We start from the raw sequence: 24,975 nt of genomic DNA on the forward strand, positions 1-24,975 counted from the left end.
GGGATGATTTCAGGGTGTGGATAGGCCCCCAGGGCCCCCCTGAAGCTAGTGATGGCTAATGCACCAGCCAATCCCCTCCTCTCCCTTGGTCCCTCCCCCACCTCCGAGGTCCCGCTGATCTTCATCTCAGCACTTCCTGCCTTCCCTTCCCAGGCTCCAGGCATCCTTGCCCAGGTGGTCCTCACCCGGCTGAGGCAGAGGAGGGCAGGCAGGGAAGCTCTCACCCTCCCGCTATTCTCTTTGCAGTCCATTTTCGTGGCATAAATAGTCCTTCTAGCTTTCCTCAAAGCTTTCTCTTTAGCTCTTTAAGACCTTATTTTGGAAGTCTTTTAAAGATTTGACACTGAAAGTTACTTTCTCCTTGCAGACTCTGCAATAAACCTAATTCTCTATTATAGACCAGAGTGAATGTCTCTAACTAGAGGAAAGATCAGTATATGGATGCTCAGGGGGTCCCTGGCCAGTTAGTTCAGTCAGTTAAGAGCGTCATCCTGGCCCTCACCAGTTTGCTCAATGGATAGAGTGTCAGACCAGTGTGTGGATATCTCAGGTTCAATCCCCAGTCAGGGTACACATGAGAAGTAACTATCCGCTTCTCTTCCCCTCCCTCTCCTTCTTCTTTCTTGCTTCTCTCCAGTGGCTCATTTGGTTCAAGTGAAGGTCCCAGGCATTGAAGATAGCTCGGTTGATTCAAGTGTCGGCCCCAGATGGAGGTTACCAGGTGGATCCTGGTCAAGGCGCATGTGGGGTCTGTCACACTATCTCCCCTCCTCTCACTTAAAAATAAGAGCATTGGGCCCTGGCCGGTTGGCTCAGTGGTAGAGCGTCGGCCTGGCGTGCAGAAGTCCCGGGTTCGATTCCCGGCCAGGGCACACAGGAGAAGCGCCCATCTGCTTCTCCACCCCTCCCCCTCTCCTTCCTCTCTGTCTCTCTCTTCCCCTCCCACAGCGAGGCTCCATTGGAGCAAGGATGGCCCGGGGCGCTGGGGATGGCTCCTTGGCCTCTGCCCCAGGCGCTAGAGTGGCTCTGGTCACGACAGAGCGACGCCCTGGAGGGGCAGAGCATCGCCCCCTGGTGGGCAGGGCGTCGCCCCTGGTGGGCGTGCCGGGTGGATCCCGGTCGGGCGCATGTGGGAGTCTGTCTGACTGTCTATCCCCGTTTCCAGCTTCGGAAAAATACAAAGAAAAAAAAAAAAAAAGAGCATTGTCCTGAAACACAAGGTTGCAGGTTTGACCCCCAGTTGGGGCACACACAAGGGAAACAACCAATAAATGCATGGCTGAGTGGAACAATAAATGATTGCTTCCCTTCCCCCCTTCCCCTGTCTCTCCCTTCCTCTCTCTGTCTCTCTTAAAAACAATAAATAAATAAAAAAATTAAGCCCTGGCTGGATAGCTCAGTTGGTTACAGCATTGTTCAAGAGCATGGAGGTTGCTGGTTCAGTTCCCCGGTCAGGGCACACAAAGGAACAGCTCGATGTTCCTGTCTCTCTCCCTGCCTTTCTCTAAAAAAAAAAAAAAAAAATGCTCAGGAGAAAAATAAGCATGAAATTATGTATTTCAAAACAGCATTTTTCTACTTCTTTTCCTGCTTCCCGCCTTCTCTGACAACTGGTCATTAATCCCTTACTTCTCCTTGACTAGCTCTGTGAAACTTTTTCTCAAACTTCAGCTGCCGAGTCTGCTGGCTTCTTTTTTCCAGGCTTCTTTCTCCTACAGCATTCGATGATGCTGACCGCGTCTTCTGCACTAGTTAGGACAGGAGGGTGGGGGGATGTAAGCAGCGGACTCCTAACTCCGTGTTAGCTTAAGACAAGAGGAGAAAGTACTGGAAGACTATTGATCTAGCTCCTCCCAAATAAATGACTTGTTCAATCCTTTGTTTTGAGATCTGCTTCTTTTAAAGGTTTGACACTGACAGTTACTTTCTTCTTGCAGACTCTGCAATGAACCTAATTCTCTTATAGACAATAGTGAATTTGGCATACTCAAATCTATCCCCCTATCCAGGGTAGAAATTAGCTCCATAATAACCTCTAGCAAATGTAGTTAGCCTGAAACATTGCTGAATATTATTGTCTCCACTCATTTAAACCTACCTCCTTGTAGTTTCTACATATTGTATCTGAATGTCACTCAAGGGACAATTTGGTATATAAAGCTGGACCTGAGTGAGACCTGGGTATGGCCATTGTGGAAGCAGTATGGACGTTCTCAAAAAAAATTATAAATAAAACTACTATATGATCGAGCAATCCCCCACATGTGGAACTGAAATCAGAATCCTGAAGAGGTATCTGCACTCCCATGATTACTGCAGCATTATTCACGATAGCCAAGCTATGGAAACAACCTAAGTGTCCAATCATGGATAAATGGGTTTTTTTAAATGTGTTATAAACATACACTGAAATGCTATGCAGAATTAAAAGAAGAAGGACAAAAAAGAGGAGGAGGAAAAGGAGAAAAGGAAGAAGAAGAGGAGAAGAAGGAGGAGGAAGGAAAAGAAGAAGAAAAGGAAGAAGGAGGAGAAACCCTGCCATTTGCAAAAATATGGATGGACTGGGAGGACTATGCTGGTGAAATAAGCCAGACCAAAAAAGAAACACTGTCTGACCTCACGTACATGTGGAATCTAAATTAGTCCAGCTCATAGAAGCATATATTAGAATGGGGGATGCCAAGGGCTAAGGAGAGGGGGGGAGGGGGGTGATAGTTCACAGGTACCAAGTGTCAGTTATGTTAAGTCAGAGCGACCAGTCCTAGAGGTCCAGTACACAGCATGGCTACAGCTGTGTGCAAGCTATAGTGCCACTAGCCAACAATACTGTAATGGTGCTTAACACTGTCTGAGAAGAATAATCTTACCTTGTATTCTTACAATAGTAACTATTAATGGGAGTGGGAGGAAACTTTGGGAAGTGATGGATAGATTCATGGCCTAGATGGGAGTATCACCTCCCCAAACTCGTCAAGTTGCATTGTACGTTACATATACACACCTTTTTACATGTCCTTCAAACCCAATAAAGTAGTCTAAAAAACAAAAATATATTTTGAAAGAACACATTAACCATTCTTCAGAGAAAGAGTCTTTAACATTAAACATAATACAGATCAAAAAATCCCAAAGGATAATATCTTTAATGAGTATCATAATCATTGTCATTTTAACTAAAGTTTTGTTGAAATGTATTTACCAGTATCAGAAACATACGGAGATGTTATTTGTATGTAAAAGCAAATTTTCAATTCCATGTAAGCCCACTCATTTTCTCTCCCACCACTGTTTTCTTTTTGTTTTGTTTTGATGAAGAAGGAATAGGAATAAATGGAATGCCAGTCTTTATGTTGTTCTACCCCCACAGCCCCTGAAAAGTCCTGGCATGCATCCACAGTAGAGAAGATTGTACTCCCTAATATACAACCATGCCATAGCTCAGGCCTGACTGATGCTTCCTACCAAAGAAAAAACCAGGGATGAGGTGGGGGCGCAAACTGCAGGTCATGTGTTTGACACATACTAAAAAAAGGCCCAAAAAGAAGACTGAATGGTGTGTGTTCTCAGATGAAAAAGCAGAAGGTGCCTGTAAAGAAGTTGTCTGAAGTGCTCAGCTACGTGGGGGGTTTCATTTCAGCCACAGCAATTGCTGGATTCCAAGCAAGCCGAGGGCACCCGGGAGCCTACTGGGCTCCCCCCTCACAGGGCCCCACGCTGGTGACAGCGATGCTCTGCCCTCGACACCTCAGGGCTCCAGCCATGCACTCCGTCATTGTCTGCTCCTCGCCGTTCACGTCCACGCAGATGCTGATTCCTTCCTCCTCGCACTCCGACGCCTTCCTGCAGACACATTGGCTGTTCTGGTCTGGAAAGTAAGCGAGAGAGGCTTACTGACACAGCATGGACACGGGTGAGTCCAGGCATATCACCCCCAAAGTCACAATGGGGTGACCAGAGACCCACAGAAGCTCATGCCCTCAGGGACAGAACCCACCTCCTGGAAAAGGAGGACCAGGAAACCCGGGCATTTTGCTCCACTCAGAACAAGCAGGTTTGGAAACTGGTGCCAGGTTGCTACTATTGTTTGGACCACGTGGACGGTTCTCCCAAGTCAAGAGTGTGAGGCCCTCTCCTGTTCCCAGCTGCGTGCGTCCAGGTACGTGGGAACCTCAGTGGGACCCTCCAACCCCCCTCCAGCCCTGACCAAATGAGGCAACCTCGGCAAAGAGCTGAGTGACAAGGGTCAAACAGAGACAAAGAACTAAAGAATTCATCTTGCTCTGAGAGAGAGGACATGAAGCACAAACGGCCGCACTTCCCACAAAACAAACGGAAGTCACCTGTGCAGGAGAGCTTCGTGTGCACTGAAGTTTTGGGGCCAGAAGACACCAGGCAAGTGTCCCCAGAAGGAGAGTAACCAAGTCAGCCAGCCAAACCCAAAGTGACCCAGACGCAGCTAGAGTTACCAGCATCATCGTCATTTGCATATGGGGACAGGAGTGAGGGAAAGGTGCCCAGGGGGCACAGGCCGGGGGGTGGGGCCTGAAGAGCTGGCCAAGAGCTTGCCCATCCCGCAGTCCAGCTCCCACATTTACAGGTGTGGAAACTGAGGGCAGGACCCCAGCTATCCCCCTTGACGGTACAGCGGAAACTGTGGGAGGCCGGCCATACTAGTGCCAGTGGGCAAAGTCACTGTAAGTGCCACTTGGACATAGCACTAGAAATATTGAATCACAACTCCAGAAAGTGACTCCTCTCTCTAGTCTCTTCCAATCCCGATCCCTTAGAGGAGAAGGTGCCAGTGTAGCTCTGCAGGTTTCTAACAGCTCCCTAACTCTAAACTCCCTTTGTCCCAAAGACACAGCCTCCCGCAAGCTGCCAGCCGCATCTGCACCCTCCTTTGTCTCATTATATGTATCTTCACAGTTACCTAATATTTATAGCAAGTGAAACTTGCTTTTAAGAAAACAATAGTTTCTGTTTTAAAAATAGTTATTTCTATAAATCTATTTTTTTATGAAATTGAGATTTTTACTAACACACAGCTGTGCTTTAGAGTTATGTTTCCATAAAAAGGTTGTATAAACAATAGAAAATTTCTAGCATGAAGTCTGAAGATGTTAAAAATAGTACAACCCAATAAATGCAGCTCTGCCCTGCACAGCCCCAAGTGCAGAGAGGAGCAGGCAGCTAACGAGTCTGGAGGGAGCCATGCTTTGAGATGGTCTTCACAGTTGACAGAAAGCCCTGAGCACCACCCAGGAAGAGGGGGTGGGGCAAGTCGGTGCCATGGAAACAGCCGCACTGGAAACCAAGCTCTGTTTCCCCAGCTTCGCCTCTTGCTGAGCCTCCCCTGCCTGGGGGCAGCACCAGCTAAAAGCTGTGGCTTCAGTCCACGCTGCACTACGCAGACCAACCCTCGTCCATGATAGAACTGAGGAAAGCCTCTGTCTTTGCGCAGAACACATGGGCACCCACACTATGTGCTTCCCGTATGGATGAGGCTTGTCTATGGCCGGCAATGATCTCCAGGCGAGGGTCCGGCATCCATGTCTCTCCTAAGCTTACCGGACCATCCAGTGACCTCTGGAATGGACCGAAGACTCACAGGGCAGGTTGTGATAGGAGGGGGTATTTTGTTTTGGAAATGGCCTGTGAGAGAAGTGACCAGGGACCTGAAAGATCAGGAGAGGTTTGAAGGCCCCTGGACTCAACCAGTCCTCGGAGAGACCAGTGGTTTTGCGAGCTGCTTGTCACAGTTGCAGGCTGGGTGGTCTGGATTATCCTTAGGTGCCAGTGGTATCCTGTGACCCCAGAGAGGGTACTGTGGCTCTTGTGCCTGAGTGGACCCTGGAGCTGGGGAAACCCCACGGGGAGGTCATTAGCAGAAGGTCACGTTTGAGCTCTACAGAAGATGTTCACACTACAGATGCTGACCCCGGTCCCGGCCCTTAAGGAACTATACTTGATACCACGTGCAGAGCTTAGGTACCACAAATCCCATCAGCTGACCAGATTCTTGCTCAAAACAGAGAGGAAACTGGCCACACTCAGTCCAGCACTCAGCCCCTGACCCAGACATGGCCCTGGGGGATGGGGAGGGATGCCTGCCAGCCCCGCTGCTCCAAGGCTCAGTGGGGCTTGCAATGGTCCAGGTGGAACTCTCGGGCATGAGTAGTCCGGGGCTGAGCCCTTGCCACAAGGCCGGGTAGTTGCCATGTGGGTACAGCACCCCAGTTACTGCTCTGCATGGGAGCACGCTGCATGGGGGCAGGGCTGGGGGAGGGCTGTGGGGAAGGCTGCTCTGCCCTAGCTCTTCTCTCTTGGAAAAGCCAAAGCTCTAAGTACATCAGATGGAGGATACAAGCACAAAGCAAAAGTCATGACGACGGAATGGGAGTCACTGAGGTAGAAGGACATCAGACCATCAGGGTTGGGTTCTTGGCTTCTAGGGAAACAACCCAACCTGCCTCCCAGGGAAGCTGCTAGGGGAGGGTGGTTCACTCTCAGACCGATCTGAGAACTCACCATCCTCAGGCATCGGCTCTGATCTGCTGCTGAACTAGGAAACTACATTTTTAGAAACCCCTGCACTATTGCAGTTACAAACAAGCAAGTCCGCTCTCCTCGCTCGCTCCCGCAGCGCGTGTGCTCAAGTTGGAATGATACAGAGAAGGTTAGCCTGATCCCTGCTCAAGGATACACCCAAACTCATGAAGCATTCCGTATTTTTAAAAAGAAAAAGAAATGCCCCTCACCATCACACTTTTCCCACAGGGGACATGCACCGCAAGCTCTCTGGGCAGGCGCAGGCTGGGCGCAGCTCTCCCTGCCCCTCAGAGTGAAGTTTTTGCCCTGACAGCGGAGAGCGTGCACCTTGCAAACCGTCAGTGGCAGAATCCTTTTGCTTCTCTCGTCCTGAGCACAGACATCCAAGGAGGACCTGCAACACATTTTTCCAAATTGTATTATTTACAAGATTTTCATTCTTAAAAGCTGAGGATGAGAAGTGACAGGTGAGCCTCTGAGACCGGGGTCTCAGGTGCTCACCCACAGCAAAGAGATGACACAGAAGTTCACGTCTCCTCCCCCCTCTTCACAAGGGTCCACCCGCCTCAGAACTTCTAGATGAAGATATTTTGCTCTTTATTTGCTCACAATTTCTAGAGGATTAGAGCTCTAGTGTCGATCTAGTTTCCTCTAGATCAGCTCAGACACAGCAAATCAGAAGAGAAGGCAGGATGTGCTAGGGACAGCGGTGAGAGAGGAGGGGAGATCAAACGCTCAGAGGCAGAAGGAAGAGGGGACCGTGGACAGCAGGAGACATGAGCTCTCCCAGGAGCCCTGAGAGGCCACTTCCCCAGCACAGACCTGGCCAGTGGTCAATGACCAAATCTTCAAGGAAAGACAAAACTGTGTTTCAGTGCTAGTTTTTAGTGTCTATGTTTACAAAATACTTTAGAAATAGTTTCCCTAAAAGAAATGTTACTCTTTCTTTCTTAAGCATTGGTGCCAAAATGATGAGATCTAGCTTTTTGGAAATGTTGCTAAGAAAAACAACCACATTTCTGAATGTTGATGGATAAGGAAGGCATTCCTGTTCGTTCCTTGGACAACAAAGTGTTTTTGTATAGTATACTAAGTCTATGTTTCTTAATGTATATCTGTTAGTTCTAATATTTTCTTCTCTGACCAAGTGCTACATTGACTTGGAGTTATTTACACAACGAATAAAAAAAATCCTTGTTATCTTTCTCCTATCTGCTCATTTAAAATTTAAATAGAACTACTCAGGACACCTTACAAGGTAGCAACTTCACCAGCCAACTAGGACCATGACATGGACGTCTAGTAATTCCTTCAGATCTCCCCATATAGTGGACTGATTTCCAGTCGGGCAGCATTCTTATAAAGCAACCTGGAGACAGACAGTTCAAGAATCAGGAAGAAACCAGCACCTGACCAGGCAGTGGCGCAGTGGATAGAGCGTCAGACTGGGATGCGGAGGACCCAGGTTTGAGAACCCGAGGTCGCCAGTTTGAGCGCGGGCTCATCTGGTTTGAGCAAGGTGCACCAGCTTGAGCCCAAGGTCGCTGGCTCGAGCAAGGGGTTACTTGGTCTGCTGTAGCCCCCCCCCCCCCCAGTCAAGACACATACGAGAAAAAACAATCAATGAACCACTAAGGTGCCACAACCAAGAATTGATGCTTCTCATCTCTCTCCCTTCCTTCCTTCCTGTCTGTCTGTCCCTATCTGTCCCTTTGTCTGACTCTGTCTGCCACAAAAATAAATAAATTAATTAATTAAATAAAATCTTTAAAAAAAATGAATCAGGAAACCAGCTGCTCTCTCTCACTCTCGGTGATGCTCTAAGAGATTACATCTGGGTGGGATTTCAGTCCTAATCCTTTTGGGCTCTAAATCCTCAGGTGACAGTTTTGTCATTCTTCACCATTTTATGCAAAGAATGAGCAATGCTCAAGTAGTCCTTCAGCCTTTCTCTCAGATTAGAACACTGCTAGAACGCTGTGGAAGGCCACCAATTGTCAGCCCTGGTGACCCAGGCAAATGACAAGAGGCAGATGGAACAGATTGAAAGGCAAAGACCCTTAACCCTTGGCAAGCAGCACCTCTGTTCTCACAGGACTAGCATCGAAGGGAGCATTTTGATTGTTATTTTGCATAAAATAAAACAGAGGCAAGTGAGCAAAGACAGGGCTTACCGACATTCGTAGGGCAATTTGCAAACACATCTTGAGTTCCTTACTTTCTCCCAGGGCTGACATATAGGGACCGCTGGCATCAAAGGGGCATCTGCAAAGCAAGAGTCGAGGGAGATGCAGTCACTGGGGGAAAAATGTCTTGGCACCAGACCACGTATTGTTCTCATTGTCAAACTTGGCTCTATAATATTCTCAACAGCCACGAGTTTGGGTAGTAAAAATATAAAGCTGTACAGTCTTTTAAAAGAGAGAGAGTGTGTGTTCTTCAGAGCACACTACAAATGATGTCATTGGTCACAGCAGCTGCCATTTCCTGAGTGTTTACTATTTGCTACATGCTTTTTGCACATGGTGATATTCAAACCTCCTTACACATGCCCATTGAAGAGATGAGGAAAGCGAGGGTCAGGAAAGTTAGGAAGTTGCTGCTTGTTTACACATTTAACAGACTGGCCAAGCCAGGATTCAAGTCCACATTCATCTCACTCTAAGGCCGGTAGAGCAGGCTCCCTCTTACCAAGAAGTTGGTGCTTAGTGATCACTTCGGCAGCACACGTACTAACATTGGGACGATACAGAGATTAGCAAGGTCCCTGCCCAAGGATGACACACAAATTTGTCATAAATTAAAGGCAACAGAATGGTGGTTGCCAAGGGGGAAAGGAGGTGGGGGAGGGTGGAGAGGGGGAAGGGGTCAAATAAAAGCTGACAGGAGACGAGACTTTGGGTGGTGAGCACACAACAGATTATACCAATGTTGTATTATAAAGTTGTATACCTTAAATGTATAGAATGTTATCAACCAATGTTACCCCAAAACCTTTCATTTTTAAAAAAAAAAAAAGGTTGAAATTTGCTATGTAGACTGCATTTTGCCCACTGTAGCCACAATAGGACAGAAAACAAATGTAACTTCATCTATATGTAGATAACTCCCTGGAGTTCAACCACAGACAATTTTTGCACCCCAGGGACCTTTGGCAATATCTAGAGACACTCTTGCTTGTCACACTGGGGGGCGCTACTGACATCTAGTGGGTGGAAATAAGGGACACTGATGAACATTTGAGATTACGTAGGACAATATGTAGGACAGTACGTAGGACAGAACCCAACAAGGAATTACCGAGCTCAAAATCCCAACAGTGTTGGGATTGAGAAAATCTATTCTAGCCTGACCTGTGGTGGCACAGTGGATAAAGCGTCGACGTGGAAACGCTGAGGTCGCTGGTTTGAAACCCTGAGCTTGCCTGGTCAAGGCACATATGGGAGTTGATGCTTCCTGCTCCTCCTCTCTCTCTTTCTCTCTCTCACTCTCTCTCTCTCCCTCTCTCTCTCCTCTCTAAAATGAATAAATAAAAATAATAATTCTAGAACATTTAAAAAAAAGAGAGAGAAAATCTATTCTAAATGGACCAAAATCAAGTTAAATGCCAAACCCGTGTAAATCATTTCTGCATTGTGATTAGAACTTCATTTGCTAATCATTCATAAGAATGAAATTTTAGGTTTTGAATATTTTCTAAAAGTTACTAGAGTTTCTTTGTGAAAAATACTTAGGAATTACCTAGACCAAAGGCTTTTGCATTTAAAAAGAACTTAACTTTGTTTTCTTCATAGCTCATTTAAATAAATAGACATGCTCTTACATGTTGAGTATATATACCTTTACTATTTTAAAACTAAATTATCTTCACATCAAGGCTAAATGCTGATTGGGTGGAAAATGACAAGTTAGTGTTTAATAGGGAGAGAGTTTTAGTTTGGGAAGATGAAAAAGGTCTGAAGATGGATGGTGATGATGAACACAACATTCACAATAATATGAATGTACCTAATGCCACTCGACTGTACATTTAAAAATGGTTACAATGGTAAATTTTGTTATGGGTATTTTGCCACAATAAAAAAGGCTTAATACTGATACAGCAGGTTTTTTAAAATATTGGCATTGGAGGCTGAAAAACCTAGAATATTTTATTTACTATAGGCTTATTTTAAGTGTAGTTATTATTGCTAACCACATCTTCTGAAAAACATACAGGTCTGAAAAACATCCCTAATTAAAACATTAGCAGAATTTACTAAGTGGGAGAAATTTTATACCAAATTGTGCTAAAAAGCAGCTGAAGCAGACATTTTAGAAAGACAAGTATATAATCTTCTTTGGCATTGAAGAGCAACCTCATCAACTGCACATTGCTCTCTTTAATTTTAGACTTACTGGCACAGGTTCATTGCCTCAACTATCCCAAATACATTGGTATATATGCATCAGTGCATGCAGAAGAAAAGCAACTGACTTTGATATGGGCCTATGACAGCTAAAGAGCAGATGGTCGCTGGCATAGTGGGCATTCCATTGGACAGACTGCCCTCCTCTTCTGGCATCTGCTGTCTATTCAGCACCATAGCCCCTGGCTGCTCCAGTTTCCAGGTGCTCCATGCAGCTTGCTCTTTTCAGTCGTGACCATCTAGTTCACTACCATCCATCTTCAGACCTTTTTTAACCTCTCAAACTGAAACTCTCTCCCTATTAAATCCTAGCCTGTCATCTTCCACCCAATCAGGATTTAGCCTTGATGTTAAGATAATTTAGCTTTAAAATAGTAAAAGTATATACTCAATGTGTCAGAGTATGTCTATTTGTTTAACTGAGCTATGAAGAAAACAAAGCTATTTGCACTTTACACTGCAAATCTCACTAGAACAGACAAGTTTCAGCACTGAACTCAAAATCATACACTAGGGAAATGAAAATGCCATATAAAATAGAACGCAAGAGTTTTTTTTTCTTTCTTGTTTTTAATTATTCCAAACATACTTTTTATTTACTTAAAAAATGTAGACCCTGGCTGGTAGATCCGTGGATAGAGTGTTGCCCCGGAACACTGAGGTCACAAGTTTGATTCCTAGTCAGGCACTGATGGGAAGCAACCAATGAGTGCACAACTAAATAAAAAACTAAGTGGAATGAGTTGGTGCTTCTCACTCTCTCCCTTCCTCTCTCTCAAATCAACAAAAACATTTTTTAATGTAAACAATGAAGAGATAAAGGGTTATTTTAAAAACAAATCCATCTTATATTAAATAGCTCTAAAAAATAGTTTGGCTTTCCAAATCTCTTCCTACCTTAAGTCCTTAAAAAGCATTTTAATTTACTAATGTTCAAAATACTAGATTTTTGTATTTACACTATTAAGAACAACTTCACAAACCACAACACTTTTCCTTCTATAACTTTTGATTTGCAGTGTTAAGTGCAAATGCTTTTAAATTTTCCATTTCAATAATACTAATCAACTCCCTGAAACCCCATAAATAAAACATTAAAATTTTTATTTCAATTATCATCTCAACTTTGCACTTAATAAAAAGACACTTAAAAATCAGAAGGGGCCTGACCTGTGGTGGCGCAGTGGATAAAGCATTGACCTGGAACGCTGAGGTCGCTGGTTCAAAACCCTGGGCTTGCCTGGTCAAGGCACATATGGGAGTTGATGCTTCCTGCTCCTCCCTTCTCTCTCTCTCTCTCTCTCTCTCTCTCTCTCTCTAATTCTCTCTCTCTCTCTCCCCTGTCTAAAATGAATAAATAAATTATTTTTAAAAAATCAGAAGGGAACCATAAATTAGCTTTTAAAAATCCTTTTCCTTGGCACCATAAGTGATACAAAGCTAATTTTTGATATAAAGGATTTCGGCTAAAATTTAAGTCACCAGGGCTATTCTCACCTTTCTTTACATACCCTGAGTCTATCTGTGCCATGTAAAATCGTCTATTATTTGGTCTATAAACTGATCTCCTTCTCATAGTGGGGCAGAACAGAGGCAAGGACTCAACACTAATGATGACTCAAGGCCATAAAACACTGCCACTCAGCTAAGTGCGGTGACACACCTGGGACTACTCACCTTTACGCACACAACGGGCATCCTTTATCTCAGGACTCCACTTAAGGCTGGATCCACAGAGAAATGTCGAAGGACCTTCTAAGGACATGCCGCCTGAACAGGAAAAGGTCACCTTATCTCCAATTGTGTAGGAAGGTTTCTTGGGATGACTCTGCATGCCATCGGTCAGTGTAGGTAGAACACAGGCAATTCCTAAAGATAAAAAAAATAAAATTAAAAAGCAGAATACAAGGATTATTGCTTTCTTAAACCATCTTTCTAAACACATACCAGCCTGAATGGTATCAGTATGCTTGCTCTGCTCTTCCACATTAGAAGACAAGAAAGAAGAGGGAAGTTTATGCTTAGGGTGCCCAAAAAGAGATGGCCCACCACGCCCCTCATATAATGGACCAATGAATGACTGAAGACTACAGTTCTCATCCTCCCATGCTGACCCTCAAAGCAATGTGATGACTTAAAATAAATAAGCCTTTTTAAAAATTTTTCTTTTTTTAAATTTTTTTTTATTTTTCTGAAGTTGGAAACAAGAGGCAGACTCCCCAGTTTTCAGACAGACTCCCGCATGCGCCCGACCGGGATCCATCTGGCATGCCCACCAGGGGGCGATGCTCTGCCCACCTGGGGTTTCGCTCTATTGCATCCAGAGCCATTCTAACACCTGAGGCAGAGGCCATGGAGCCATCCTCAGTGCCCGGGCCAACTTTGCTCCAATGGAGCCTTGGCTGCGGGAGGGGAAGAGAGAGACAGAGAGGAAGAAGAGGGGGAGGGGTGGAGAAGCAGATGGGCGCTTCTCCTGTGTGCCCTGGCTAGGAATCGAACCCAGGACTCCTGCATGCCAGGCTGATGTTCTACCACTGAGCCAACCGGCCAGGGCCTAAAATTTTTATTTATTGATTTTAGAGAGAGAGGAAGGGAGAGAGAGACAGAGAGACATCAATCTGTTCCTGTATGTGCCCTGACTGAGGATTGAACCAGAACTTTTGCATATTGGGATGATGCTCTAATCAACCGAGCTATCCAGCCAGGAAAAATATTTACTTTTTTTTTTTTAAGATTCTTATTTTCTTACTAAAGGGGGTTTTCCAACCAGATTCAAAGAACAAAAGAAAACAACACCACAAGTAACAGCTCCACCAAGAACACAATAAAACCAAACTTAAACTGTGACAACAAAGGGAAAAAAAAGGGGGGGAGAGAATGGAGATTAACAGTAGCAAAGGACGATGAAGTGCAGAAATACTTATAAGATAGGGTACTAAAATGAATATGGTAGGTACCCTTTTCATTACTTAATGGTAACCACCCTAGAAAAAACCACCACAAAAACACATGACTTAAAAAAGGTAGCAACAGAGGAAAGAAGTATGGAACACAAACAAACAGAAACAAATGATAGAAAAACAAAAGAGAAGAATCAAACTAGATACAAAACTAACAGAAAGCAATTTATAAAATGGCAGTAGGGAACCCACAAGTGTCAATAATTACACTAAATGTAAATGGATTAAACTTACCAATAAAAAGACACAGAGTAGCAGAATGGATTAAAAAAGAAAATCCAACTATATGCTGCCTACAAGAAACACATCTAAGCAACAAGGATAAAAACAAATTCAAAGTGAAAGGCTGGAAAACAATACTCCAAGCAAACAACACCCAAAAAAAAGCAGGTGTAGCAATACTCATATCTGATAACGCTGACTACAAGACAGAAAAAGTACTCAGAGACAAAAATGGTCACTTCATAATGATTAAGGGGACACTGAATCAAGAAGACATAACAATCCTTAATATATATGCACCAAACCAAGGAGCACCAAAATATATAAGACAGCTACTTATTGACCTTAAAACAAAAACTAACAAAAATACAATCATACTTGGGGACCTCAATACTCCGCTGACGGCTCTAGATCGGTCATCCAAACAGAGAATCAATAAAGATATAGTGGCCTTGAATGAAATACTAGAACACCTGGATATGATAGACATCTACAGGACACTTCATCCCAAAGCGACAGAGTATACATTTTTCTCTAGTGTACATGGAACATTCTCAAGAATTGACCATATGTTGGGCCACAAAGACAATATCAGCAAATTTAGAAAAATTGAAATTGTACCAAGCATATTTTCTGATCATAAAGCCTTGAAACTAGAATTCAACGGCAAAAAAGAGGGGGAAAAACCCACAAAAATGTGGAAACTAAACAACATACTTCTAAAAAATGAATGGGTCAAAGAAGAAATAAGCGCAGAGATCAAAAGATACATACAGACAAATGAAAATGAAAATACGACATATCAGAATCTCTGGGATGCAGCAAAAGCAGTAATAAGAGGAAAGTTCATATCACTTCAGGCCTATATGAACAAACAAGAGAGAGCCGAAGTAAACCACTTAACTTCACACCTTAAGGAACTAGAAAAAGAAGAACAAAGACAACCCAAAACCAGCCGAAGAAAGGAGATAATAAAAATCAGAGCAGAAATAAATGAAATAGAGAACAGAAAAACTATAGAAAAAATCAATAAAACAAGGAGCTGGTTCTTTGAAAAGGTCAACAAAATTGACAAACCCTTGGCAAGACTCACCAAGGAAAAAAGGCACAGGACTCAAATAAATAAAATCCAAAATGAAAGAGGAGAGATCACCACAGACATCATAGATATACAAAGAATTATTGTAGAATACTATGAAAAATTATATGCCACCAAATACAACAATCTAGAAGAAATGGATAAATTCCTAGAACAATACAACCTTCCTAGACTGAGTCATGAAGAAGCAGAAAGCCTAAACAGACCAATCAGCAGGGAGGAAATAGAAAAAACTATTAAAAACCTCCCCAAAAATAAAAGTCCAGGCCCAGACGGTTATACTAGTGAATTCTATCAAACATTCAAAGAAGACTTGGTTCCTATTCTACTCAAAGTCTTCCAAAAAATTGAAGAAGAAGCAATACTTCCAAACACATTTTATGAGGCCAACATAACCCTCATACCAAAACCTGGCAAGGATGGCACAAAGAAAGAAAACTACAGACCAATATCTCTAATGAATACAGATGCTAAAATTCTAAACAAAATACTGGCAAACCGAATACAACAACATATTAAAAAAATAATACATCATGATCAAGTGGGATTCATCCCAGAATCTCAAGGATGGTTCAACATACGCAAAACGGTTAACGTAATACACCATATCAACAAAACAAAGAACAAAAACCACATGATCTTATCAATAGATGCAGAAAAGGCTTTTGATAAAATACAACACAATTTTATGTTTAAGACTCTCAACAAAATGGGTATAGAAGGAAAATATCTCAACATGATAAAGGCCATATATGATAAACCATCAGCTAACATCATATTAAATGGCACTAAACTGAAGGCTTTCCCCCTTAAATCAGGAACAAGACAGGGTTGTCCACTCTCTCCACTCTTATTTAACGTGGTGCTAGAAGTTCTGGCCAGAGCAATTAGACAAGACAAAGAAATAAAAGGCATCCATATTGGAAAAGAAGAAGTAAAGGTATCACTTTTTGCTGATGATATGATCCTATACATCGAAAACCCGAAGGACTCCACAAAAAGATTATTAGAAACAATAAACCAATACAGTAAGGTCGCAGGATACAAAATTAACATACAGAAGTCCATAGCCTTTCTCTATGCCAACAATGAAATATTAGAAAACGAACTCAAAAAAATAATCCCCTTCACGATTGCAACAAAAAAAATAAAATACCTAGGAATAAACATAACAAAGAATGTAAAGAACCTATATAATGAAAATTACAAAGCATTGTTAAGGGAAATCGAAAAAGATACAATGAGATGGAAAAATATTCCTTGTTCTTGGATAGGAAGAATAAATATAATCAAAATGGCCATATTACCCAAAGCAATATACAAATTTAATGCAATTCCCATCAAAATTCCTATGAGATTTTTTAAAGAAATGGAACAAAAAATCATCAGATTTATATGGAACTATAAAAAACCCCGAATAGCCAAAACAATCCTAAGGAAAAAGAATGAAGCTGGGGGCATTACAATACCTGACTTTAAACTATATTATAGGGCCACAATAATCAAAACAGCATGGTATTGGCAGAAAAATAGACACTCAGACCAATGGAACAGAATAGAAATCCCAGAAATAAAACCACATATATATGGTCAAATAATCTTTGATAAAGGGGCCAACAACACACAATGGAGAAAAGAAAGCCTCTTCAACAAATGGTGTTGGGAAAACTGGAAAGCCACATGCAAAAGAATGAAACTCGACTACAGCCTGTCCCCGTGTACTAAAATTAATTCAAAATGGATCAAAGACCTAAATATAAGACCTGAAACAATAAAGTACATAGAAGAAGACATAGGTACTAAACTCATGGACCTGGGTTTTAAAGAACATTTTATGAACTTGACTCCAATGGCAAGAGAAGTGAAGGCAAAGATAAATGAATGGGACTACATCAGAATAAAAAGTTTTTGCTCAGCAAGAGAAACTGATATAAAAATAAACAGACAGCCAACTAAATGGGAAATGATATTTTCAAACAACAGCTCAGATAAGGGCCTAATTTCCAAAATTTACAAAGAACTCATAAAACTCAACAACAAACAAACAAACAATCCAATAAAAAAATGGGAAGAAGACATGAATAGACACTTCTCCCAGGAAGAGATACAAATGGCCAACAGATATATGAAAAAATGCTCAGCTTCATTAGTTATTAGGGAAATGCAAATCAAAACTACAATGAGATACCACCTCACCCCTGTTAGATTAGCTATGATCAACAAGACGGGTAATAGCAAATGTTGGAGAGGCTGTGGAGAAAAAGGAACCCTCATTCACTGTTGGTGGGACTGTAAAGTAGTACAACCATTATGGAGGAAAGTATGGTGGTTCCTCAAAAAACTGCAAATAGAACTACCTTATGACCCAGCAATCCCTCTACTGGGTATATACCCCAAAACCTCAGAAACATTGATACGTGAAGACACATGTAGCCCCATGTTCATTGCAGCACTGTTCACAGTGGCCAAGACATGGAAACAACCAAAAAGCCCTTCAATAGAAGACTGGATAAAGAAGATGTGGCACATATACACTATGGAATACTACTCAGCCATAAGAAACGATGACATCAGATCATTTACAGCAAAATGGTGGGATCTTGATAACATTATAAGGAGTGAAATAAGTAAATCAGAAAAAAACAAGAACTACATGATTCCATACATTGGTGGAACATAAAAATGAGACTAAGAGACATGGACAAGAGTGTGGTGGTTACCAGGGGTGGGGGGAGGGAGGACAGGGGGAGAGTTAGGGGGAGGGGGAGGGGCACAGAGAACTAGATAGAGGGTGGCGAAGGACAATCTGACTTTGGGCGAGGGGTATGCAACATAATTTAATGACAAAATAACCTAGACATGTTTTCTTTGAATATATGTACCCTGATTTATTAATGTCATCCCATTACCATTAATAAAAATTTATTTAAAAAAAAAAAAAAAAAAAAAAAAGATTCTTATTTCTTGATTTTAGAGAGAGGAGAGAGAGAAAGGAAGTCAGGAGGAGGAGCAGGAAGCATTAACTAAAAAGCATTGCTCACATTGCACAGACCAACTGATATAGGAAAAATGTATCCTCACATACTGTCTGTCCATCTGCTGAACAAACTTACGTTGCAGTACATCCGAGATGGAAGCCAAAGAGCAGTGTTAAGGGGACACAATATGCCTACATCTGAACAGATTAGGAGCCAAAGCATCTAAGAAAGTAGACTGATTGTGGTAGACTCCTACTGACTGAACTTTAGAGGATGTCCTCATGCTCTGAGCCAGAACTGAACTTCCTGGCCAATCCTCATTTGTCCCAGGTGCTTTTAAATCACAATACAATGTGCCCCGCCTATCAGAAGCTCTATGGACTAGAGAGTACCGAGGGCTTTTCCAAGGCACTCCTGAAACTTAGACAGGATCATATGAGCCTTTCAGAAAAGAGAGGGCAGGACTTGGGATTCACAGTGAGTGATAATTTAGCGTGATTCATTCTCTTCCATATTATTATCTCATCTTTAATTTATGCTACAGCCCAGGCCACTCACTCTGACAGTGCATTTCCCCAACAAGCCACTGCAAATCATCCCCACATCTGGCAACAGAGTCTCCTACAAGGGAGTATCCTTCCCTGCAGTTATACATTATGTTTTTCCCAACAGGAAACTTGGTGTCTTCACCCTAAACAGAAATAAAAGCGAGAGAAAGAATATGCCTTTTTTTGTATTAACAAAATGTTTCTTTAGATATATTTGGTCTATAAATCGTGCCTTCTTTTAATTATCAGGCAACTCTCTCTCTCTCTCTACACACACACACACACACACACACACACACCCCACTCTTCCATCTCTCAACAGTACCTACATTTGGGGAAACTTCAGTAAAAATCTCAATGTATATATAATGTAGGAAATTGAGAGGCAAGATTGTTCATGGAGATAGTAAGTCTAGCTGTACAAAGGGAACCCTGATAAACAGCATCTCCTATGTGAGTGAGGAGCAGCCTTCACTGAGTCCAGGGCTCAATCCTCATCATAACAAGGAGTGAGAAAGGCACAAACTAACAGGGCCCCACAGCCAAGGGAATTCCCTAGAATGACAAGTAGCAGACAACTCGTGTTCCTTCCTGATGAAGAAAATTGCCCCGAGTACAATGACCCAGATCTCGCTAACACCAGCTGACTGTCTGATTGGCTCCTGGGATAAATCTAATATTTCACCTTAAACCCATATTTATGAAGTTTTATTTTTTTTTTTTTTAAAAAAAGACTTCTTTCAGGGGCAAGAATAGGGAAAGTCCTCATGTTGAAGAACTATTTATTTTTATTTTAGTGAGAATAAAAATCTTTAGCTGCCCTCTGGCATGAGTATATTTCTAACTCATTGGGTGGCAGTATTGACTTACCTTGCCCCAGAAGATATACTGCCTTCTGCAGAATTCTAATCACCTTGGGCCAAAGAATAGAAGTCACAATCTAAAACCCTCATCACTAAAACTAAGACGCACTCATAAAATATTTTTAGTGCTGCTTCATCATCAAAGAAGGACATGGATTATGGCATCAGTAGAGAGGCAGAACCTGAAGCAAAGAGTATACGTAAAAGAAACTATGTATCTCTCTCAAAACCAACTTGAACAAATCCGTGCTCCAAGGCAGGGGGTGGCGAACAGAATTCCGTTGGATCCAAAGACAAAGGAAAACAATGGGGCTCAAGCAACCTGGAAAGGAAAGGAAACAAAATATGACTGATAAGATGAAGTTCCACAGTATCAACAACATTTTGCACCACAGCAAATATTTCATTGGCATCTGAAAGGACGCCATTTATGTAAGTATGTTGATGTGATACTTCTGTCATTGTCAGGACCAAATATCTGAGCCCAACCTGTGATAGAAAACTCAAACATAAACTCAGGCTTGCAAAAGAGAGCTATAACTCAGTGGTAGAAGGATAAAAAACAGCAGAAAAAAAAGAAAAATAAATAAGTCTTTGAAAAACACACATACTTTATGTGATTTTTAGAAGTCACCTGTTTCAGACCTATTTTTTCCTCTTGCTGTTTGGTTCTGAAATTCTTTTTTTTTTTAAGTGAGAGGAGGGGAGATAGTGAGGCAGACTCCCACATGCTCCCCAGTAGGGATCCACCCAGCAACCCCTATCTGTGGCCGATGCTCAAAGCAATGGAGCCATCTTCAGCACCTGGGGCCAATGCTCAAACCAATTGAGCCACTGGGTGCTGGAGGGGGAGAGGGAGGGAAGGAGGAAAAAAAGGAGAGAGAAGCAGATGGTAGCTTCTCTTGTGTGCCCTGATTGGGAATCGAACACGGGACATCCATACACTGGGCCAATGCTCTATCCATTGATCTAACTGGCCAGGGTCAGTTCTGAAATTCTTTTAACACAGAATTAATTCTCTGTTAAAAATATGATAATTAGCCTGACCAAGCAGTGGAGCAGTGGATAGAGTGTCAGACTGGGATGCGGAAGACCCAGGTTCAAGACCCCGAGGTTGCTAGCTTGAGCAAAGGCTCATCTGGTTTGAGCAAAACTTACCAGCTTGGACCCAAGGTTGCTAGCTCAAGCAAGGGGTTACTCAGTCTGCTGTAGCCCCACAGTCAAGGCACATATGAGAAGGCAATCAATGAACAACTAAGGTGTCACAACAAAAATCTAATGATTGATGCTTCTCATCTCTCTCTGTTCCTGTCTGTCTGTCCCTATCTATCCCTCTCTCTGATTCTCTCTCTATGTCTCTGTAAAAAAAATCCGATTGAATGTTTACTACGTGTTTGGGACCTTCGCAGTCACTCTACACGTGTTGCCTTAGTTCACTGTAACGATGAGATATGTAGAGAAAACAAAGACTTGGAGAGTTTGAATAAGTTGTCCAAGATCACAAAGTAAAAAATACCAGGGCTAGATTCCTGTCTAATTAGGCTCTTACAATCATGCTCTTTCTACCTCTCACAAGGCAAGCCCTAGAGGGAGCTCATAATTATGATAGTGATAACAATGACATCCATCATTAAACAATGGTTTTCCATAGTGCCTGTGAGGTCAATACATTGCCAGTATTACCTCCACTCCAGGGATATGGAATCCGAGAGAAAGCATTAGAAATAGCCCATCTGGCCCTGGCCAGTTGGCTCAGTGGTAGAGCGTCAGCCTGGCGTGCAGGGGACCCGGGTTCGATTCCTGGCCAGGGCACACAGGAGAAGCGCCCATTTGCTTCTCCACCCCCCTCCCCCCCTTTCTCTCTGTCTCTCTCTTCCCCTCCCGCAGCAGAGGCTCCATTGGAACAAAGATGGCCCGGGTGCTGGGGATGGCTCCTTGGCCTCTGCCCCAGGCGCTAGAGTGGCTCTGGTCGCGGCAGAGCAACGCCCCGGAGGGGCAGAGCATCGCCCCCTGGTGGGCAGAGCGTGGCCCCTGGTGGGCGTGCTGGGTGGATCCCGGTCGGGCGCATGCGGGAGTCTGTCTGACTGTCTCTCCCCGTTTCCAGCTTCAGAAAAATACAAAAAAAAAAAAAAAAAGAAAAGAAATAGCCCATTAGTGTTGCCTCCTCTGAACTCAGCTCCTTGGACTCTTGCCACACTCTAAGGAAACTCAGAAGTGTGAAGTGTCAGTCATCGTTTTCCTCTTTGTACTGAGGAGGAGGAGATTTTTCCCTCCTTGGAGCACTGAGAAGAGTCAAAGTCCCTCAGTGACTTCTTTAGGGCATCCCTTTCCACCTGGCTCTCTGTATGAAGTCAGGGAAGTATTCTAGAGAGCAGAGACCTCCCCTGAGATCTCATCTCTCCAGAGACCTGTGCCCCAAGGCCAGCCTTCTCCTCCCACCGTAATTCTGCATGCTCACCACCTTCCTTGGTCAAGAGACATTGCTTACTTTAGATTATGAGGCACCAAAGACCTAGGAATCAAGCATCACACCTCCAGATACCCAAGTATCATGCTTTTTTCAACTCCCATGACCTTCATATTATCTGACTAGAACCTTTTTCCCCGTTGATTTGAGGGTGAGCATGGGAGACATTGAGAGAGAGAGAAGAAGGGAGAGACAGAGAAAGAGAGAAGCATCAAATCACGGGTTCACTTAGTTGTTCAATTTAGTTGTGCACTCATTGAATGCTTCTCATATGGACCATGACTTGGGATCAAACCTGTGACCTCTGGCTCAGCAGGACAATACTTTATCCACTGAGCCACCTGGCCAAGGCAGATGAGAACATTTTGCCAATCTTGACTAGAAGAGGTTAGGAAGAACAGTGTAAAAACAGTGGGGCGTGACACAAAGAATGCCAACCCAGGGGTATGATTCTTCAACTCAGCATTTTTGAGATAGCATTTGCAAGGTCTTAACAATAGGAGTGAGTGCCAGACAACTGGGCTAAGTGGTGGAGGCATTCGCTGTCTCTGGTGCCCACACTGAGACGCAGGTCAAGCTTCTACAGTAGGAGTCAGACAAACATGAGTGTGGCAGGAACACTGGGCCAGGTACAGAGGGTCACCAGGGCAGAGTGCCTTGGGTGCCCAGCCACAGGCAACACTAGGAGCCTTCAGCACTAAGCCCTGAAGATGTAGGCTAGACCTCTCTGTGTTTCCACTCAGGGCCCAGAAAAGCAGCAAAAGCAGGGGCAGCAACACCATGGCTGACACCAGGACCAGTTGTGGTGACTAATGACCCCATCAGCCCCAGTGGTGAAGAATCAGTGAAGGCCATGCCCCTCAGGAGATCCACCTGGAAGGTTGGTAAGTATTCTGTTGAGATCCTTCCGAGACTCAAGATAGAAGCCCTCAGGACAGAGGACCCAATGTGGCTCTCTATGGAGCACACCCATGCCTTTCCTTACCCCTTCTTCCCCAGGCGCTCGCTCTTTCTCTCTCTTTCTCTTTCATAGGTGAGTCTTGGCTCTGAGTTCTTTCCTAGCCAGAACTCAAGACTGAGGTTGCTAAGCCTGAGGTCCAATCTGTCCCCAATCTCGGATCACAGCTGGTGCTGTTGGGTCACTAACATTCCCATTGCAGTAAGCTTTCTGCAGTGGTGACAACCAGCCCTATAGCATGTTTTGCCAGGCTCATGCATAAAAATTGGATGCAACATTGCCTGACCAGGCAGTAGCACAGTGGATAGAATGTCGGACTGGGATGCAGAAGACCCAGGTTCGAGATCCCGAGGTCACCAGCTTGAGTGCGGGCTCATCTGGTTTGAGCAAAAGCTCACCAGCTTGAGCCCAAGGTTGCTGGCTGGAGCAAGGGGTTACTCAGTCTGCTGAAGGCCCATGGTCAAGGCATATATGAGAAAGCAATCAATGAACAACTAAGGTGTTGCAACGCGCAACAAAAAACTAATGATTGATGCTTCTCATCTCTCCGTTCCTGTCTGTCTGTCCCTATCTATCCCTCTCTCTGACTCTCTCTCTCTCTCTCTCTCTCTCTGTCTCTAAAAAACCAAAACAAAAATTGGATGCAACAAGACTTTTCCAATATTAGAAACAATTGAGATTTTAGATCATTTGCTAAAATTGTGATATGCTTCCCACAGTTTAACTTCAAGGGAACTATTAAAGTAAATGCTTAAAGAAACTGGATCCCAAAGATGGCAGGTGGGCACTTTTTGGAAGTATATATTCAAGTGGAGATCAAAGAATTGTGGGCTCTTGGTGTTATGATATACAGAAGTGGAGAAGTATTAAACCATATTTAAGAATTAAAAAAAACAAAACAGGCCCTGGCCAGTTGGTTAGCAATAGGAGCGTCGGCCCGGCGTGTAAAAGTCCTGGGTTCAATTTCCGGCCAGGACACACAGGAGAAGTGCCCATCTGCTTCTCAACCCCTCTCCTCTCCTTTCTCTCTCTATCTTCCCCTTCCGCAGCCAAGGCTCCATTGGAGCAAAGTTGGCCCAGGCACTGAGGATGGCTCCATGGCCTCCACCTCAGGCACTAGAATGGCTCTGGTCACAACAGAGCAACACCCCAGATGGGCAGAGCATCGCCCCCTGGTGGGCATGCCAGGGTGGATCCTGGTCAGATGCATATGGGAGTCTGTCTGTCTCCCTGCTTCTACCTTCAGAAAAACACAAAAAATTAAAAATTTTAAAAATATATAAAATAGGGCCCTGGCCGGTTGGCTCAGCGGTGGAGCGTCAGCCTGGCGTGTGGGGGACCCGGGTTCGATTCCCGGCCAGGGCACATAGGAGAGGCACTCATTTGCTTCTCCACCCCCCCCCCTCCTTCCTCTCTGTCTCTCTCTTCCCCTCCCGCAGCCAAGGCTCCATTGGAGCGGAGATGGCCCGGGCGCTGGGGCTGGCTCCTTGGCCTCTGCCCCAGGCGCTGGAGTGGCTCTGGTCATGGCAGAACAACGCCCTGGAGGGGCAGAGCATCGCCCCCTGGTGGGCAGAGCGTGGCCCCTGATGGGCGTGCCGGGTGGATCCCGGTCGGGCGCATGCGGGAGTCTGTCTGACTGTCTCTCCCCATTTCCAGCTTCAGAAAAATACAAAAAAAAAAAAATTATATATATATATATATATATATATATAAATAAAATAGAAGACTTGTGGACAGACTGGCAAGACATTGAGCAGCAGGGCTAACTTGAAGATTATGGCTCGGAGTCAGGAAGAACTAGAACAGTGGAAGGCGTCACATGATACTCCTTAAATAAAAATATGTTGACTTTTTAAAAAGATATTAGCCATCTCAAGCACCTGGTCTTTTGATTCACCATAAATAAATAAATAAATAAATAA

At 43.7% G+C, this 24,975-nt stretch overlaps 1 protein-coding gene and 2 non-coding genes across 3 annotated transcripts in view; 2 read left to right on the forward strand and 1 right to left on the reverse strand.

The window, feature by feature from the left end:
• Positions 1 to 3,075: 3,075 nt before the first annotated feature.
• The window catches only part of C7 (complement C7), a 55,468-nt gene continuing 33,568 nt past the window's right edge, over positions 3,076 to 24,975 (reverse strand). The window contains exons 13-18 of the mRNA XM_066378453.1: positions 19,863 to 19,950; positions 18,776 to 18,908; positions 12,636 to 12,827; positions 8,724 to 8,814; positions 6,759 to 6,943; positions 3,076 to 3,865 (exon numbers count right to left, since the gene is read on the reverse strand). Coding sequence (XP_066234550.1) covers positions 3,684 to 3,865; positions 6,759 to 6,943; positions 8,724 to 8,814; positions 12,636 to 12,827; positions 18,776 to 18,908; positions 19,863 to 19,950 — 871 coding nt within the window. The 3' untranslated portion in view covers positions 3,076 to 3,683. The remainder of the gene's footprint in view (positions 3,866 to 6,758; positions 6,944 to 8,723; positions 8,815 to 12,635; positions 12,828 to 18,775; positions 18,909 to 19,862; positions 19,951 to 24,975) is intronic.
• Positions 6,632 to 6,733, forward strand: LOC136390292 (U6 spliceosomal RNA). The gene has a single exon (XR_010748710.1). It is a non-coding gene; the product is annotated as a U6 spliceosomal RNA (small nuclear RNA).
• LOC136390321 (U6 spliceosomal RNA) lies at positions 9,258 to 9,361 on the forward strand. Its single transcript, XR_010748730.1, has one exon. It is a non-coding gene; the product is annotated as a U6 spliceosomal RNA (small nuclear RNA).

This window comes from Saccopteryx leptura, chromosome 1 (assembly GCF_036850995.1).
Source record: "Saccopteryx leptura isolate mSacLep1 chromosome 1, mSacLep1_pri_phased_curated, whole genome shotgun sequence".
Lineage (NCBI taxonomy): Eukaryota > Metazoa > Chordata > Mammalia > Chiroptera > Emballonuridae > Saccopteryx > Saccopteryx leptura.